Source organism: Phoenix dactylifera, chromosome 7, assembly GCF_009389715.1.
Source record: "Phoenix dactylifera cultivar Barhee BC4 chromosome 7, palm_55x_up_171113_PBpolish2nd_filt_p, whole genome shotgun sequence".
Lineage (NCBI taxonomy): Eukaryota > Viridiplantae > Streptophyta > Magnoliopsida > Arecales > Arecaceae > Phoenix > Phoenix dactylifera.
This window is the reverse complement of record NC_052398.1, coordinates 4441138-4455654: the sequence shown is the minus strand read 5'-3', so window position 1 is coordinate 4455654 and position 14517 is coordinate 4441138. Positions and strand designations below refer to the sequence as shown.

The following is a 14517-nucleotide window of genomic DNA, read 5'->3' as shown; positions in this document are numbered from 1 at the left end:
TCTTAATGGTGGTGTTATGTTCTAAAACCATGGACACTGTTGAATTTTTAACATGCATTCTTAGCTCTTATTACAATAGTCCTATAATAATTTAATAATATTAATATATTTATATTATGATTATAAAATAATATAATAATTATTATGTTCTAATAGAAAAGGTAAACAATTCACTGTTTCCAAGGGGCAAGTTTACCATGCAGGTTGATTGTATCGCTTTCAACATCAAATAAACGAACAACTGTAATTACATTTGCAGGTTTCAGGAAACAGTATCATTTCAATTATGGTATTTTCTTTTATAGTCTGCTTTTGAATTGCAGGTAATTGAATTATAGACAAACAAATGGCTTCTAAGAGTATACGTTAAAGAGAGTTTTAAGGCAGATGTATTTACCGAGGAAAACGAAGTATGTACTGTAGGATTCACCATAAATAGCTCGCATCGCTGAAGAACCTCTCTGTTCCGGTCTTAATGGGCCACCCAGCGGTCTAAAGTTTGGGCCCGAGCCCCAGCCAATGCGTGGCATCTTTCGTACGAGGCCGGGCTCAAACCTGGCACCGAAGGCCCGACCCCAACAAAACTAACCAAGCTTCCCAGAAAACCCCGCGTCAGACTTTAGACTTTAGAAGCTAAAAATGCCCGTCTGGGTTTTACCGGGTTGGGTGTTGTCGCCACTAGGGCCAGGCCAGCCCATTAACGGCCCTCGTTGGGGATTTCTTTTTGCTCATTGGGTAGGTCAGGCCCTTCCTGGTTCATCTTAGTGTCTCGGTGTTCCTAGCATCTAAAGTTCATGAACTCTGAGCCTCATTAACCTTCTTTCTCGGTGCCAATTCCAAGGCTCATATGAACTTATCAATAGTACACACTTTGTTGGTAACAAGATTTTAAATTCCATTGGATGAGACTATCTTGATTTTTCCATAAAATGGGATGCCCTACTGTCTCGCTATGTTCCGATACTCGGGATAGAGAATGTGCCGATCAGGAAGCTGGGACAATAGTAAAACCCTCCATGGTACCTATCTAGATGTCTTGCGGAACGTCCCATTGAAGCTTGACTTCTTAGTTGATTCAAATTGGTTTGATTAGATCATTGCATATGGATAATACGAACTAGTTGCAATGCATTAGAATTTGATGCCAACGTTAACTCATCAACACTAAGGTCATGAATTTGAACTAGTTCGGGGATCCAATATAAAATTCTGAATAAAATACAGTCAAGCCTAGCTGCGTGGTGCTTGGATTTGTTACTTTTTGTTGGACCTGTGTGAGCTAGATTTAAACTAGCCTAGCCACATGGTCTGGGGTCCTAGCCAACTTCATTGATCTCAATAAATAATAATAATAATAATAATAAATTTACATCTATATCCATCCTGATACATGGAAGGATCATCATGTAGTCGTGCCATCTCTAGATAATAAAAAACAAAAAAAAACAAAAAAAAGAAGATGAAGGGGATAAATTTATGCCACCATTACTTGTGAAGCCAAATCATCTCTTACACATCTTGAAAAGTTAAGCTGAAATTTTCAAATTCATGACTTAACACTCAAAGTTGTGATAGATGACGATCGAGAGATGCTTTTGTCTACGCTCCGCACTAAGCAAATGTGGATGATTTTTGCATGCATATTGCTAAAGGGATGAGAAGGAGAAGCATGCGGGGTTTTAACTTGAGGTTTATCGATCGCAATCTAATTAGCAACTTGATGTATTGATTGCTTATTGACTTAGGAATGGCCGTTGACATAGCCAAGTCAGGCAGATAAGTGTCACCCAAAATGTGTATTTTAAGTTCAAATGCAGCTCACAATCCTCTTTTGTGTGCTTGGACCTTTATGGTGTGTGTGATAGGATTAAACATAAAAATAGGTTGATATTGACGCAAATCCTATTGCGTCATACTTGGCCGAGCACGAGGGTTGAATAAACCCATAGTTGATAGCTTCTACTCCACCAAATAAACGATAACAATGCCTTAAGTTACCCTTTATCATCAAATTTCTTTCCACTGACGCAGCTTGTAAGGACGTGCTATGGTGGTTACCTCTTGGATTATAGAATTGGTAGCATGTCCTCTAAGAGGCTAACTTGTAGCTTCTTTTAGGGCAAGGTTAAGCGTGAAGGTTTAACAAACCTTCAATTGATTTCTTCTAACCTATCAATATAAATTTAGTTTTTTTTTTTCCTCCTTGTATGTAAAATACTTCATCCTTTTTTCTATCTCTTCGTCAGTCATATATTTCTCTGAAGGTTAAAAAAATTAACATTTCAAGGAAAAATAATTAATTTAAGGATGCTAAAAGAAGAATCCTAATAATTACTAGTGATCTCTACAGGCATCTATCCTTCTAGAACATAGTAAGCCTCTCCTGCTTCCTTCCTCTCCTAAAATACCCCCCATCTCCACACTTCACTTCATAAGACTAATATCTCGCTTACCAATCAACCACTATGATGCAGTTTTACTAACAACCATTAGTCCATTACTTAAACATTTTGTATGTATTAGTAGATGAACTTAGATAGAAAAATTATAATTATTTTTATTTTTTTGTGTAATATGTTATTTAAAAAAATTATATGGTTCATCATTATTTTATACTTATGCTGCAATTAGAAACTAGTTAGTAGATCAATGTAATTTAATATATGTTAAGCTTTTTAAATATTTTTTATTTTAGTATATTTTGGTTTTAACCCGGCTCGATTGATTTGGTGCTTGCATGGTGATCCAGCAACCCAACGGAGTCCTAGGAATTTTATATGAGATCCAATATGGAGGTTTTTTTTGTTTCTTTTTTTTTTGCTTAACGATATGAAGGTTTCAATTCAGAAATTTTACAAACAGTTTGAAGCTCATCAAGTTGGTTGGTAAGCAGATATTTTATTACTAGGTTATTGAAATAGTTGGAAGGATAGGAAGCAATAATAAAAGTTCTAATTAGACTGAGTGCAGGGTTTTTAGTAAATCAATTAATTAAAAATAAAGGCATAAGCAAGCATAAATACTAATCGAAACGAACAACTTATACTGTTTATATTCAAGATCTCGCTGAAATGGATACAAGCCTGGTAAAAAGAAGTTGCTTGGGACTTGGACTATATTTTTATATGCTTCATCTATAAATATACTTGTGTCCATATAGCAGCAATATCTAATTCAATGTCGGGCAATGTCACCTAATAACTTTCAAGCTGTTCATGGACTCTAATCATGCCTGCGAAATTTATAAAGCTAAAGATGAGATCATGTTAAAGGTCATTGTAGAGCTTTTGTCTCCATCAAGTTTCATTCTAGTTTTTTTTAAAAAAAAGATGATATTTCTTGCAAACCAGAGAACGTCCGTAATTCTTTTGACGGATTAGTATGGGTAGGACTTTTTTTTTACCTATAATGCATGCTTTGGTAATGGTTTTGTTTACAGATTTGTCTCCTTTCTTGCATCAAAAAGAAGGAAAAAAAAATGGCGCTCGGTGGTCAAGGCAGCGCATGCCCGAGGACTAAGGAGTGGGGATCATGCACGGCACGCGTTGACCAGCAGCCGGCGAGTGGGCCCCATCACGCACGCGATGGACGGCCACAAGTTGGTTGCGACTAACGATAAGTCTGGACACTAACCGCACCCATCCGTTGCCACGTGGCAGAACAAGCTGTCACGCGGTCAGCCGGCGCGGTTCTCGTGCGCCCGGTGCTCGCGTCACCGCCCACGTGCACATCCAACGGACTGTTTTGCACGGACGATCCGAATCGCAACGCCCCCACTCCCGCATCTCGCATGATGCATCAGCCGGCTTCATCTTCTTGCTTCATTAATAAATAAATAAATAAACAAACAATAATCCGATATTGACAAAAAAAAGAGCAATTAAACTTAATGTTAATCGAAACGGCTTATCTCATCCTTGTGAATCCCCACACGTTATGGTCGTCACCCCCACCCCCAAATGCTTTAAAGAAGGTTAGCCTGTGGGTTGCCATTGAGGTGTTGGTGAGAGGAAGAGCTAAGAAAGCGATCAAATTATACAATGGAAGAGCCACGTGTACCAAACATGGATAATTATAGAGACTTCATATATACTCCTATGGCTTATTTTAAATGGTGTATGCCGGATTATCGGGTCCGGGTGGATGGGAAGATGAAGCAGGCACTGCTAGTAATATAGGGACAAAACAAAGTATCAAAAGGTTGATGAGAGATGAGAATCTGATGGCAAGAAGAAAATATAAGCCACAAGGTTATATAATGTTTGAGCAATCTTTCCACGACTATTGAGTTGGAAGGAAACCAACAAACTTACTGATAGAATTTAGGGCAGAAATTAAAGAAGCCCTCAAAAAATACAGGCTGGATAGGGTAGCATACTCGATGCTTGAAGGGTATTACAGCAAAAATATCTAAGCAGACCGAAAGATGAAAAATGAGATGTTTCGCTAGTGCAAATCTAAAAATATTTAAATAATTTTAATGAAAATATATCAGATTAACATAAAATTTAGTAAGAAAAATTACATAGTTGATGTGCAACTTTCCTAATGCTCCATCCGCCATAAGACTTGTACATTGAGCAGAGAGGGAAAAAAAAAAAAAGGAGCAATGCATATGTCATGGAGCTAGTGTGATGAGGATTAAAGTCTAGGCTTTATAGACCACTGAGCCCCAGCTAGGGCAATAAGCATGGTTATCAGAAAGGGGAAAACTTGAAACCAAAATGCTTTGGGTAGTAAAGCTAGGATGTGTAATGACGCATCCCATGCATGTGCATGCCCATTTAAGTGTGAAAAAGTGGAGGAGGACTTCCTATGCCTATTTGCACATGCCCATTTAAGTATGACAAAGTGGAGGAGGACTTCCTTTGCCTATTCCCGAGCGAAGGGTCGACAGAACCTTGTCACGCTTGTAGGCACGTATCATGGAACGAAGCCTCCTCTTTTTACTTTTTTCTATATTGACTTTGTTCTCCTATGTTGTCAGACACTCCAATTCATCCAATTCTCGCCTGCAAGAAACGTTTTCTCCTTCTTCCCAACTTTCCTCCCTCTTCCTTCTTTAATATATCGACCTCTACCTGATCACCCATCTATATAATCCTCTCTCCTCCACTCTCCCCCCTCAATTCCAGCCTTCCAACCGCTCTCTCCTTCTCTCCTCTCATGGCAAGTGCAATTAGAGCACGACTGAGCCAACAAGGTTGTTGTGAGAGGCCGGCGACGCTAGCCTTGCGCAAGGACTCGCATGCGATATCAAAGATGAAGCCAAAGATCAGAATAGTGCACATCTTCGCGCCTGAGATCATAAAGACCGACGTCGAGAACTTTCGGGAGCTCGTGCAGCGGCTCACCGGGAAGCCCAAAAGGAGAAATGGTGGTAAGAAGAAGGCAGCACCGGGCATGGTCAATTCAACCGAGACCATGGGAATGAGACAGGGCCACCGGGACTCATGGCGTGGAGAGAGAGCTGAAGGGGAGTTGCAGGAAGAGAAGAGGGAGCTGTGGAGGGAGGTGAGCTCAGGTGGGTTCTTGAGTGGGTTCAGTGATGTGGATGGCTTCTTCCATGGTCTCGGTGATTTCCCGCTGCTTCCTTTGAGCTCTTCCGATATGGGTGTGATTGGAGAGGCACGTATCTCCCGAAAAGAAGGGAATTAGGTTTGGACGTCTGGAATTTGCTTTACTTGATGGTCTCTACCCTTGTACTGTTTCTTTAGAATGTGGGATTTATAGCTGGGTTTGAGTTATGATACTATTACTTCGGTACTGAACTTAACCTTGTGATGTAAATACATGAGAAGCATACTAATGTTTTCTTCGTTTTCTTACTTTAGCTTGAATTTGGGTTTTGGATAATTGCTTCGGCTCTTTCTTTCTCTCTTCTTTTTCTTTCTCCCGCTTTCTAGAGGATATCAAGTCATGGGTCCTTAGGGCTGCTTTTTTTTTTTCTTTTTTGTTGAGAAAAGGGAAGGTTGAGCCATCCAATTTATTGAATATATGAGAGAAATATATACATGAGAGTCAAAGAAAACAGAGATGGAACGTACAATATGAAAGCAAGAGAAAAATAAGTAACAATTAGTGAGAAAAAATAGATGAAACTGTAGATAATATGATGAAGAAAAGATCACACCTGACTGATAGTTAGAAATTAAGTTCAGCTTTCCGTCAAACTAGTCCTTGATTCAATCTTCAGCCCTTGTTCAGAACAGCTGATGTTTCCCTTCACGCGCGCGCACAGACTCCTCGAAATAGCGTTGCGGTACGAAAGAGTAGGTTTCAGTAGTTCTCGATGACGTAGCTTTCTGGTTCGGTTTGCTGTCCCCGTTGGAGTCGGACCTGGCCCGTGTCCTCTTCTACACATGAACTCCAGGGGAGCATAGTGGGGAATGCACCTAGTCAGATGCACTTCATCGATTTAAGCGGATTCCCTTTCATACGGAAAGCAAATAGATGGCTTGGGGCCAAGGATTTGTACCAAACACCCAGCCTACCTACTCGATAAATCTGGGTTATGCTGGGTGATCCAAATCTGAATGAGGTGCAGCGTAAGTGTCAATTTCACGGAATAAACCTGACAAATTAGATATTTTTGAGCTGGTTGTCACTCATAATGGTCCACCCAAATTAGATATTTTTGAGCTGGTTGTCAAATCTAAACCAAGTTTCGCTTTGAGCATTTGATGAATATGACTATTGATATTTTTGTTGACAAAAAATACAAGATAGACATACTCAAGACAAGTACATACACAAGAGGTTCTAAAATCTAGATTAAGTAAACGAGCTGGCATTGCAATTGAATCCGGTCTCCATTGCAGTCACCAACTTCTGAAAGGTGAACTTCGTGTGCGGGCTCGCACTCAAAAAATCCCTAAAGCTAACAGCATTCCACCAACCTGCATGGCCTATAATGTGAGATGACAGTCATACTCCAAACTGAGGGGATTGAGGTTCCACAGGTCTGAGATGTAATGTAGCATGACCATCTCCGAAGCATTTCTCAGCACATGGAGCAACTGGATTTCTTAAATGCACTTCTTTGCATCAATATTGACAGTAAAGACATATAAGATGTTTCACTTCCAACCCTAAAAATAGCTTTCAAATGAAATGATGGCAGCTTCGGCCAGGAGACAAGTACGAAGTTAACTGAAGCCTAGAAGATGGTTGAACTCAAGAATGTGAAAAATCTCCAGATGAAGAGAAAGCAGTACATATTTTCTACTACTGCATACAGTGCAAGAAGATAGCAAAATGTAGCTCGAATGTTATCAGATAAACAGAAGGGCTAATTGGCTGAAAAAATATTCTGCATTACCAAAGGATACAACAAAGATGACGCATAAAGACCTGGAGATGATTGCCTCATACAGCCTAGATTGAAAAATTAGATTTTTCTATAACAACGTAAAAATACTAAAAAGAATGTAGAGATAACCTTTTTGAAGGCAGCTGCTCTATGTTAGTCAATTAATCCAATGACTAAAGTCATCCTCAGCAATAAGACCCAAATTGACTTTATATAGATACAGTTGCTAGTGGTTCTATACAGCGGCCAGTAGTTTCACCGACTGAGCTTCAGCTCAGTGGCCAGACCCCCCCCCCCCCCCCCCCCCCACACACAACTTCCCATCAAGGGGTTACCTCGTATTGTACCTCAAGATATTCAACCTTCCAGAGATTTTCCCAGGCAAAAAACCTGGATTTACATGTTCATGTCTTGGGAAATTTAATATGAGGGTAAGCTTCTGGAGAAGCCTCTGTTGGTAGGGCACTTGCATTATGACATACAGTCCATTGGATTGAATACCAATAGATATTCAAAATTGCTTTAAAAATCACATAACTTCCAAATAAACCAAATGGTTGGTTGCCATGCGACAACTAAAGTGATTAACTCAAATGCTAATCAGTTCAATCCTCTAGTTCAGAGGTCACCATCACTTAAATTGCTGCCATTGCTCAAGTAAAATCCTTGCACAACTTTTAAATTCGAGAAACAGTAAGTTTAGCAAAGAATGTCACTTCTTAACCAACCTCAGATAATTCTGCTTGAACAACACAATATTTGCAGAAGAAAAATAAACACACTGAGAATATGAAATCAGAGTTTAGATGCACAAGCAACACCTTGTATGCATGATATTTGGATTTGGATTGAAGTGGAGAATCCTCGATCGTCAGGCAAGCCATTGTTTTCAATGGAAAACTACCATCCTCAGTATTTAGCTTTCATACTCGGAGATCACGGGGTCTGTGGGCAATGGTGCTGGAGGCCCATCCAGCCTTGTAAGAACATCTGGAGCTCCAGCAGAATCCCTTATGATCTAAAAGGAAATGCCAACACCTTGATAAATATGTCAATGTGATGTTATAAGTGGCTAATGTTAAAAAAACACAAAAATGAAATCTATGCCCTTTAAGAAAATAAGCAATTTCCGCAACATGATCAAACACAAAAACATGGGACCCCTATTTTACCTTATGTCAAAAATTAAAAGAGAAACCAAACTGATAAGGTTCCCTGATATAAAACACACATAAAAGAAAGGAATGTAGAGAGTGGCAACAGCAAGAGGTGATATGTCAAGCATAGTGAGATAGAAATGTATAGGATGAATGAATTCATAATTCCTTAACAAGCCTTAAATTATATATCCATAGGAGTTCCTCAATATTATTACTTAGCAACTACAAAAATAAGTTATGAGGCATGATATAGTATATTCCCAAATCCCCATGGTTGCAACACTGATGATACCTGCATGAGAACTAAGTACCTATTTCAATGTGTTAAAACAGTATATCAAGAAAAAAAAAAGACCCAATTCAAAAGTCAAACTTGATGTGCCAAGATGGCAGCTGATTGAACATCGCAGATGAGCTCACTAGAACTGAAACATATACTGAAGTAACTAAACCAATGCAAAGACAAAATTGATGTACCAAATTTCATGCAGAAAAGCTGACTAAAAACTGAAATTTGCATTGTTTTAATATAAACTGCATGTGAGCAAGTCGGAAGGGGTAGTTCGTGTGGAGAATAGTTGACGAGTTTTAAATTTTATTTGAATGAAATTATATTTTTGTTGACTTGTAACTTGCCATAAAAGAAATCCAAAAAGAACACAAAACACTTATACTTGGAAAATTCTAATTAAAAGTTCACTCCTACATAGAACATAATAAAGACCATACCAATATCTCTTCATCTAAGTATGAAATCATGAACAGCCTCTGAAAAGTTCCACCTGTAAAACACAGACAACAGGAGTTCAGCAAATATTCCTGGCTTAATCACCAGAATTCTGAGGTTTCAAAAGAATATAAGGTTTGTTTCAGTAAGCCACAAGGTCAATATGATCAAGTGCTAGAAATGATGTGGAAGCATCCTAAGAAGAGATTTGAAGGTGACACTGGATTTTAGAATAACAGTAAAAACAGAGTCAAGTGCTAGATGTTAATTCTTGGGGAGAGAGAGAGCAGACGGCAATATGAACTAGAGCTACATCCTCTTCTGAAGACAAACCATTTCAGTACCTACTAGGGTTGAGTTGAAGCACAGTTTTTGGAAAAATAGGCAAACTAACATAAAAGATACGTTTAGAAATTGCTGTACTTGGTAGAGAAATGCAAGATGGCACAATATGAACTAGAGCTACATTCTCTTCTGAAGACAAAACATTTTAGTATCTATTAGGGTTAAGTTGAAGCACAGTTTTCAGAGACATAAGCACATTTTTCGGAAACATGGATAAACCAACGTGAAAGATATATTTACAAAATGCTGTACTTGGTAGCGAAATGCAAGATGGTACAAAAGCATAGCATTCATCATTAAGATTGTTTTACTTGATATACCCTAGTAATTGCCCCACAAATGTGTTAGTGAGCATATATGCTGGATAGAGTTCAGTTACAAACGCACAACAATCTTCTTTAAATGCTTTAGCTCAAAGCTACGTCATAAATCAATATTAAAGAGAGATTTATATGCCAAATAAAATCAAAAAACTAACAATTTGCCATCTCAAACAAATTTCAACTGCAGCCAATGACAGCTCACAGGAAGGAAAGGAATACAAAAATTCCCTAGTCCATAAGCAAGGAAAAACGGCCTTATGGAGCTGGATACCCATCACAAAGCGAAAGGGAATCATTGTGGATCGATTAATTCACCGAGCAACCAATGTCAACAACCTCCCTGTCTCTATCTGGAAAATATGCAAGCTACTACTTATAACAGGGCCGGTTAGGCGTCAGCAGCCAATATGTCAGCTAACTCATAATTAATCAACTTTTCTTTGTTGCATTTTTCTCTTAACGTATTCTTCATATAAAGACATTTTGATCAATTTCTCATGTTAATTTAAGGGAGGCCAGTTCAGCAACATATTTCTTTCAGTTTTGATATAAAATTTAACTTGAATTAGCAATACTGGCTTTTTGGCTATCCAGAATGTCTAACTGGAACCCCACCAATAAATTAATGAAGCCCTAAATGACAAGCAAATATATTTTCTATGGTGAATAGAATAATTAAGAATGTGTCTATACAATTATTATTATCCATATAAACAAACAACAAGCGCAACAGTAATTTCTTACTAAGTGGAAGTTTCAATCCATTGGCAAAGGTGTCCCTTATTGGTGCTGGAAGTTGCTGCTGAGCACCAGCTGCTTGTCCAAATGCACCTCTTAGTTGTGCAGGTATAGCCTCTTCTCTAACTGTGGGTGTTTCAAGATGCCCTTCAACATATTCTTCTTTCAATCGAGTAGGGCCCTCAACAGTCAATTTGGTGGTCAAGAGGAACTTGCTTTCTATCTGCATTCCAAGACAAGTTGCAGCAATGAAAGTTGAGGTCATTTTGCAAGTAAAGGTTGGCATACATGCAGTAAAAGCAGGAGGCTCACAGAGTAACTTTAACTCCTTATTTAGTAATATAAGCATCAACAAGACATACTGTATAACATAAATAGATTTGTATACCTCGTATACTCCAAGGCTTCACATATTAATAATTTGATATAGCATTCTTTCTTCACTAGGGCATACTATAGGCCTATTAGATGAAAGTTATCAGAAATAGGAGAACGTGCGAAGTTGAAGAGTCATGTATGTAAAAGATTTACAGTACGAAAGCACCAATGAACTGTCTATGTGGAACAATATTTGCGTTTTAAAGCACTAAGTAACATAAGATTTAAGAAAATTATGCAACAATGAATGATATTTATATTCTTTAACAAAAATTGATTTTGATTAATAATGGCAGTAATAGAGGATACCCTACTTAAGAAGGGATGAAAGAATAAAGAAGCAACTGCAAGAGTAGGAGTAGCAGGCAGGGCATACTGAGCTTAAGCTTCTAGTTACCAAGGAATGATCTATTTCGAAGAAATACAGAGGTGACACTAAATGCACTGCTGATGCAGAAAGAGTTGAAAATGAGAATATATGATCATAAACAGGAGAATGCAGTGCTACCCTAACAGAAGAGAGAACAAAGTTTGCTGAACTTTTACAAAGAAAGAATGTTTTTTATGTAACTTCTAGTAATCTTTAAGGTCGATGAAAAGAGAAATTTTTTGCTTTAGATACGAGGAACAATTAGATTCCACCAAAGTCATAGGGACATAGCCACACTTTTGGCAGCAAAAGATCAATTTCTGCAGGCCGGCTATGTATGAAGCCCTACCTTAACCATAATATGACCCACATCCCTTTAGATGGGCTGCAAGAATGAACTTGCCTTGTAATTATCACCCACAAAAAGACAAAAAAAATCCTTATCCATTCCCAGCCAGCTTTATAATAGCAAGCCTGCTTATTCATTCCATGCCAATTACACCCAGATTACCACATGCTTTTCCCCCCATACAATTCCTTTTTTTGTCAATAATCATTTCTTATTCTCCTACAGCACCCTTCAGCTGAAACTTGAAGGATATCTTCATCAGGCCCATTAGGCTTAGCTAATAATTGAATACAGTAAGCATATATTATAAGAAAGATATGTGATAGACACATAATTTCTCACAGATAGCCGATACATCACAAAATATACGAACATTTACAAGTAAGCTGAAATAAAATTTGAGAATATAATATAATTAACAACTCATTTGAAAGTACCGAGTTTAAAAATTTAAGATTTGCTGTCACTTTTGAATATCCATCCTTGATCAGCATATCCAATCCCGTTAAATATGCTAAAGTCGCAGGTGATCTCCTGAGAAGAAATCAGAGTTAGTTTGGTCAACTTTCATTTTAACAATCATGATATTCAATTTACAACATGAGTCCCCGTCATTGAACATTGAATTTGCAAAGGAGTCTGCCTATGACTATGTTGCCCTTAATATGTCCAAAACTTACTACTCAGGACAATTACATGCAATGCAAATAAATAGCAAATTAAAAAACTAAAAGAAAAATTAAGTACATATAATGGTTCATTTATGACAGTTGCTCAAATTGCAGTTCACTAAGACATCTGACGAAAGAGGTACCTACTCAAACAGAAATCTTGCAGCGAACCATACTGGGCTACCAGCACCAAACCACTCAAAATTCCATCGACCTTCGAGAAAGGGTGATCTGGATAAGTTAACACACGTCAAGGTCAATCAATATCACAGGAAAAGCAAGATTGGCACATCCATTACTAAAAAAAGAGCGCAAAACTTAGCAACACGAGTGGCTAGATAAGAATCAAGCAACCACTGATAAGGAAGCAACACTGTTACCTCCTTTATGTGGATTTTGCCCAGTTCTTAAAGCGGCAAACTAATTTTGGCTCTATAACATATGAAGGATATAACAGATTCTATTCTTAGAACCATTACAAATATTCCTTCAGGACCAAACATACGTTGTGGGACGAGGAGTGGGATTGAGCCGTTCAAGACCAACAATTCTCTCGTGAACATCAATCCGCTGCATTTCCGTTATCTTCCCACCAACCAAAGATTGGAAGCCCCCGGCATCCTTGAACTGAAACCAGTAGTTTCACAAACCCTAAATATGAGGATATCTTGAAGATCAAAGCACAAAAAAGAGAAAACTAAACTACGTCGGCATTTAACACCCAACTATTCAAGCTAAGATTATGCTCACAAATATAACACAAATTCGCAGCACATTGATGATAGAACAAACAAGTTCAGGGAAACAAGAAAATTGGGCAACTTTCTGGATCCCTTTCAAATTCAACGGTCAGTGATCGAAAAACTCCAATTAGAAGAAAGAGATAAAAAACTAGACGATTATAGTATTACATATGGAGAATTATAGCATCATACACCAAGAGGACCACATTGCATGGAACTGAAAGGAATTTCAATAAACACATCCAAAAACCCAGTAAAAGACAACAATATCAGCTCTTTTGAAGAAGAGAAAACGAATAAAAGATGAAACGTTATCCATTCCAATAAACCCAGCCCTAATCAAAGTACACTAGAACGACAAGGTGACGTGTCCCCTGGAAATCCAATGATATTATCGATGCCCAAAAAAAGAAAAATGTAGTATTATCAAGTATTCCCCTATATCAAGAATTTGCATGGAATAGAATCAGATTTTAGGCAATTCCCGCATCTCAAAAAATCCGACGAGAATGGGGAGGAAGGAGCGAGAGAAATCAACTCACGGCGAGGAGAAGCGATTCTTTGCACGACAGCCGCTCCATCTCCTTGGCGTAGCTCGCGGAGGTACCCGGGAACGTCTGCTGCTGAACCATCGCCCTCCACCTTCCGAAGCCACCGCCGCATCGCCGCCGGCCGAATCCGGCGGTGTGGCGGTTCTCCGGCGACGGAGCAGAAGGAAATGAAAGGGCATGGGAAGGAGAGATCGGCCGGAGGACCACGAGAGAGGCAGCCATGGAACTCGTTCGAAGGCAAGAGCTGGAACCCCGAACTCGAACCCAAATCTCACCTTCTTTAAACCCAATTCTCCGGTTGTTGAGGAGCAGGCGGGCGATCAATGTGCAAAGGCATTTTCGCCATGTGGCCCGAAAAAATCCGCAACGATCACCTTGGACTGAAAAGACTAAAATACCCATACTTTTATGATATTAACGGATATATCAAAAAACGCCTTCAAGGGGAAAAAATGGCACAAATGTATTTTTATCAAAAAATTACTTCAAATTATTGATTAAAAAATAAATAAATATTCACATATTTTTATTGGCCGAGTGATTCATTATATTATTCTTGTAATATTGAAACATTTTAAATATAAATTTACAAAACTACATTGGCATTCAACATCCAATGCTAATCAAGCTAAGTAACTATTTTGATAAATAATGAAATAGAATAAACATGCTCAAGGTCGTTAAAAAATCGGGCAACTTGCTAGATCTCTTTCAAATTTAATGCAGTTGGCGCAAGAAAAAAGAATACAACTCCAATTAGAAAAAAAAAATATTGTACCAAAAAATAAACAAATTTTATGCATATGAATTACTAAAACAAAATTTACAAATGAATCAGATATGGATGCTT

General features: G+C 38.3%; 2 protein-coding genes across 3 annotated transcripts; one reads left to right on the top strand and one right to left on the bottom strand.

Moving 5' to 3' along the window:
• The first annotated feature begins 4332 nt into the window (after window positions 1-4332).
• Window positions 4333-5840, top strand: LOC103702424 (VQ motif-containing protein 25). The gene has a single exon (XM_008784863.4). The coding sequence runs from the start codon at window positions 5167-5169 to the stop codon at window positions 5656-5658; it is 492 nt and encodes a 163-aa protein (XP_008783085.1). The 5' UTR covers window positions 4333-5166; the 3' UTR covers window positions 5659-5840.
• A 2103-nt stretch (window positions 5841-7943) lies between these two features.
• On the bottom strand, window positions 7944-14001 carry LOC103702284 (probable plastid-lipid-associated protein 13, chloroplastic). Of its 2 annotated transcripts, none has more exons than XM_008784630.4 (7): window positions 13659-14001; window positions 12879-13000; window positions 12521-12604; window positions 12140-12233; window positions 10612-10828; window positions 9202-9254; window positions 7944-8330 (listed from the first exon to the last, which is right to left on the bottom strand). In XM_008784630.4, the coding sequence occupies exons 1-7, from the start codon at window positions 13887-13889 to the stop codon at window positions 8229-8231; spliced, it is 903 nt and encodes a 300-aa protein (XP_008782852.1). In that variant the 5' UTR covers window positions 13890-14001; the 3' UTR covers window positions 7944-8228. The 2 variants fall into 2 exon arrangements, with proteins under 2 accessions (XP_008782852.1, XP_008782850.1); XM_008784628.4 differs by having other exon boundaries at window positions 12140-12236; window positions 13659-13999.
• Window positions 14002-14517: the final 516 nt, after the last annotated feature.

Bases quoted from the DNA above. Each gene is read 5' to 3' on its own strand.
- LOC103702424 (XM_008784863.4), top strand. From the start codon at position 5,167: ATGGCAAGTGCAATTAGAGCACGACTGAGCCAACAAGGTTGTTGTGAG.
- LOC103702284 (XM_008784628.4), bottom strand. From the start codon at position 13,889: ATGGCTGCCTCTCTCGTGGTCCTCCGGCCGATCTCTCCTTCCCATGCC. The intron at 12,237-12,520 runs GTAGGTACCTCT...ATTTCTTCTCAG, and splicing joins GCTGCAAGATTTCTGTTTGA to GAGATCACCTGCGACTTTAG. The intron at 9,255-10,611 runs GTAAGAAATTAC...TGTGTTTTACAG, and splicing joins TGGATTGAAACTTCCACTTA to GTGGAACTTTTCAGAGGCTG.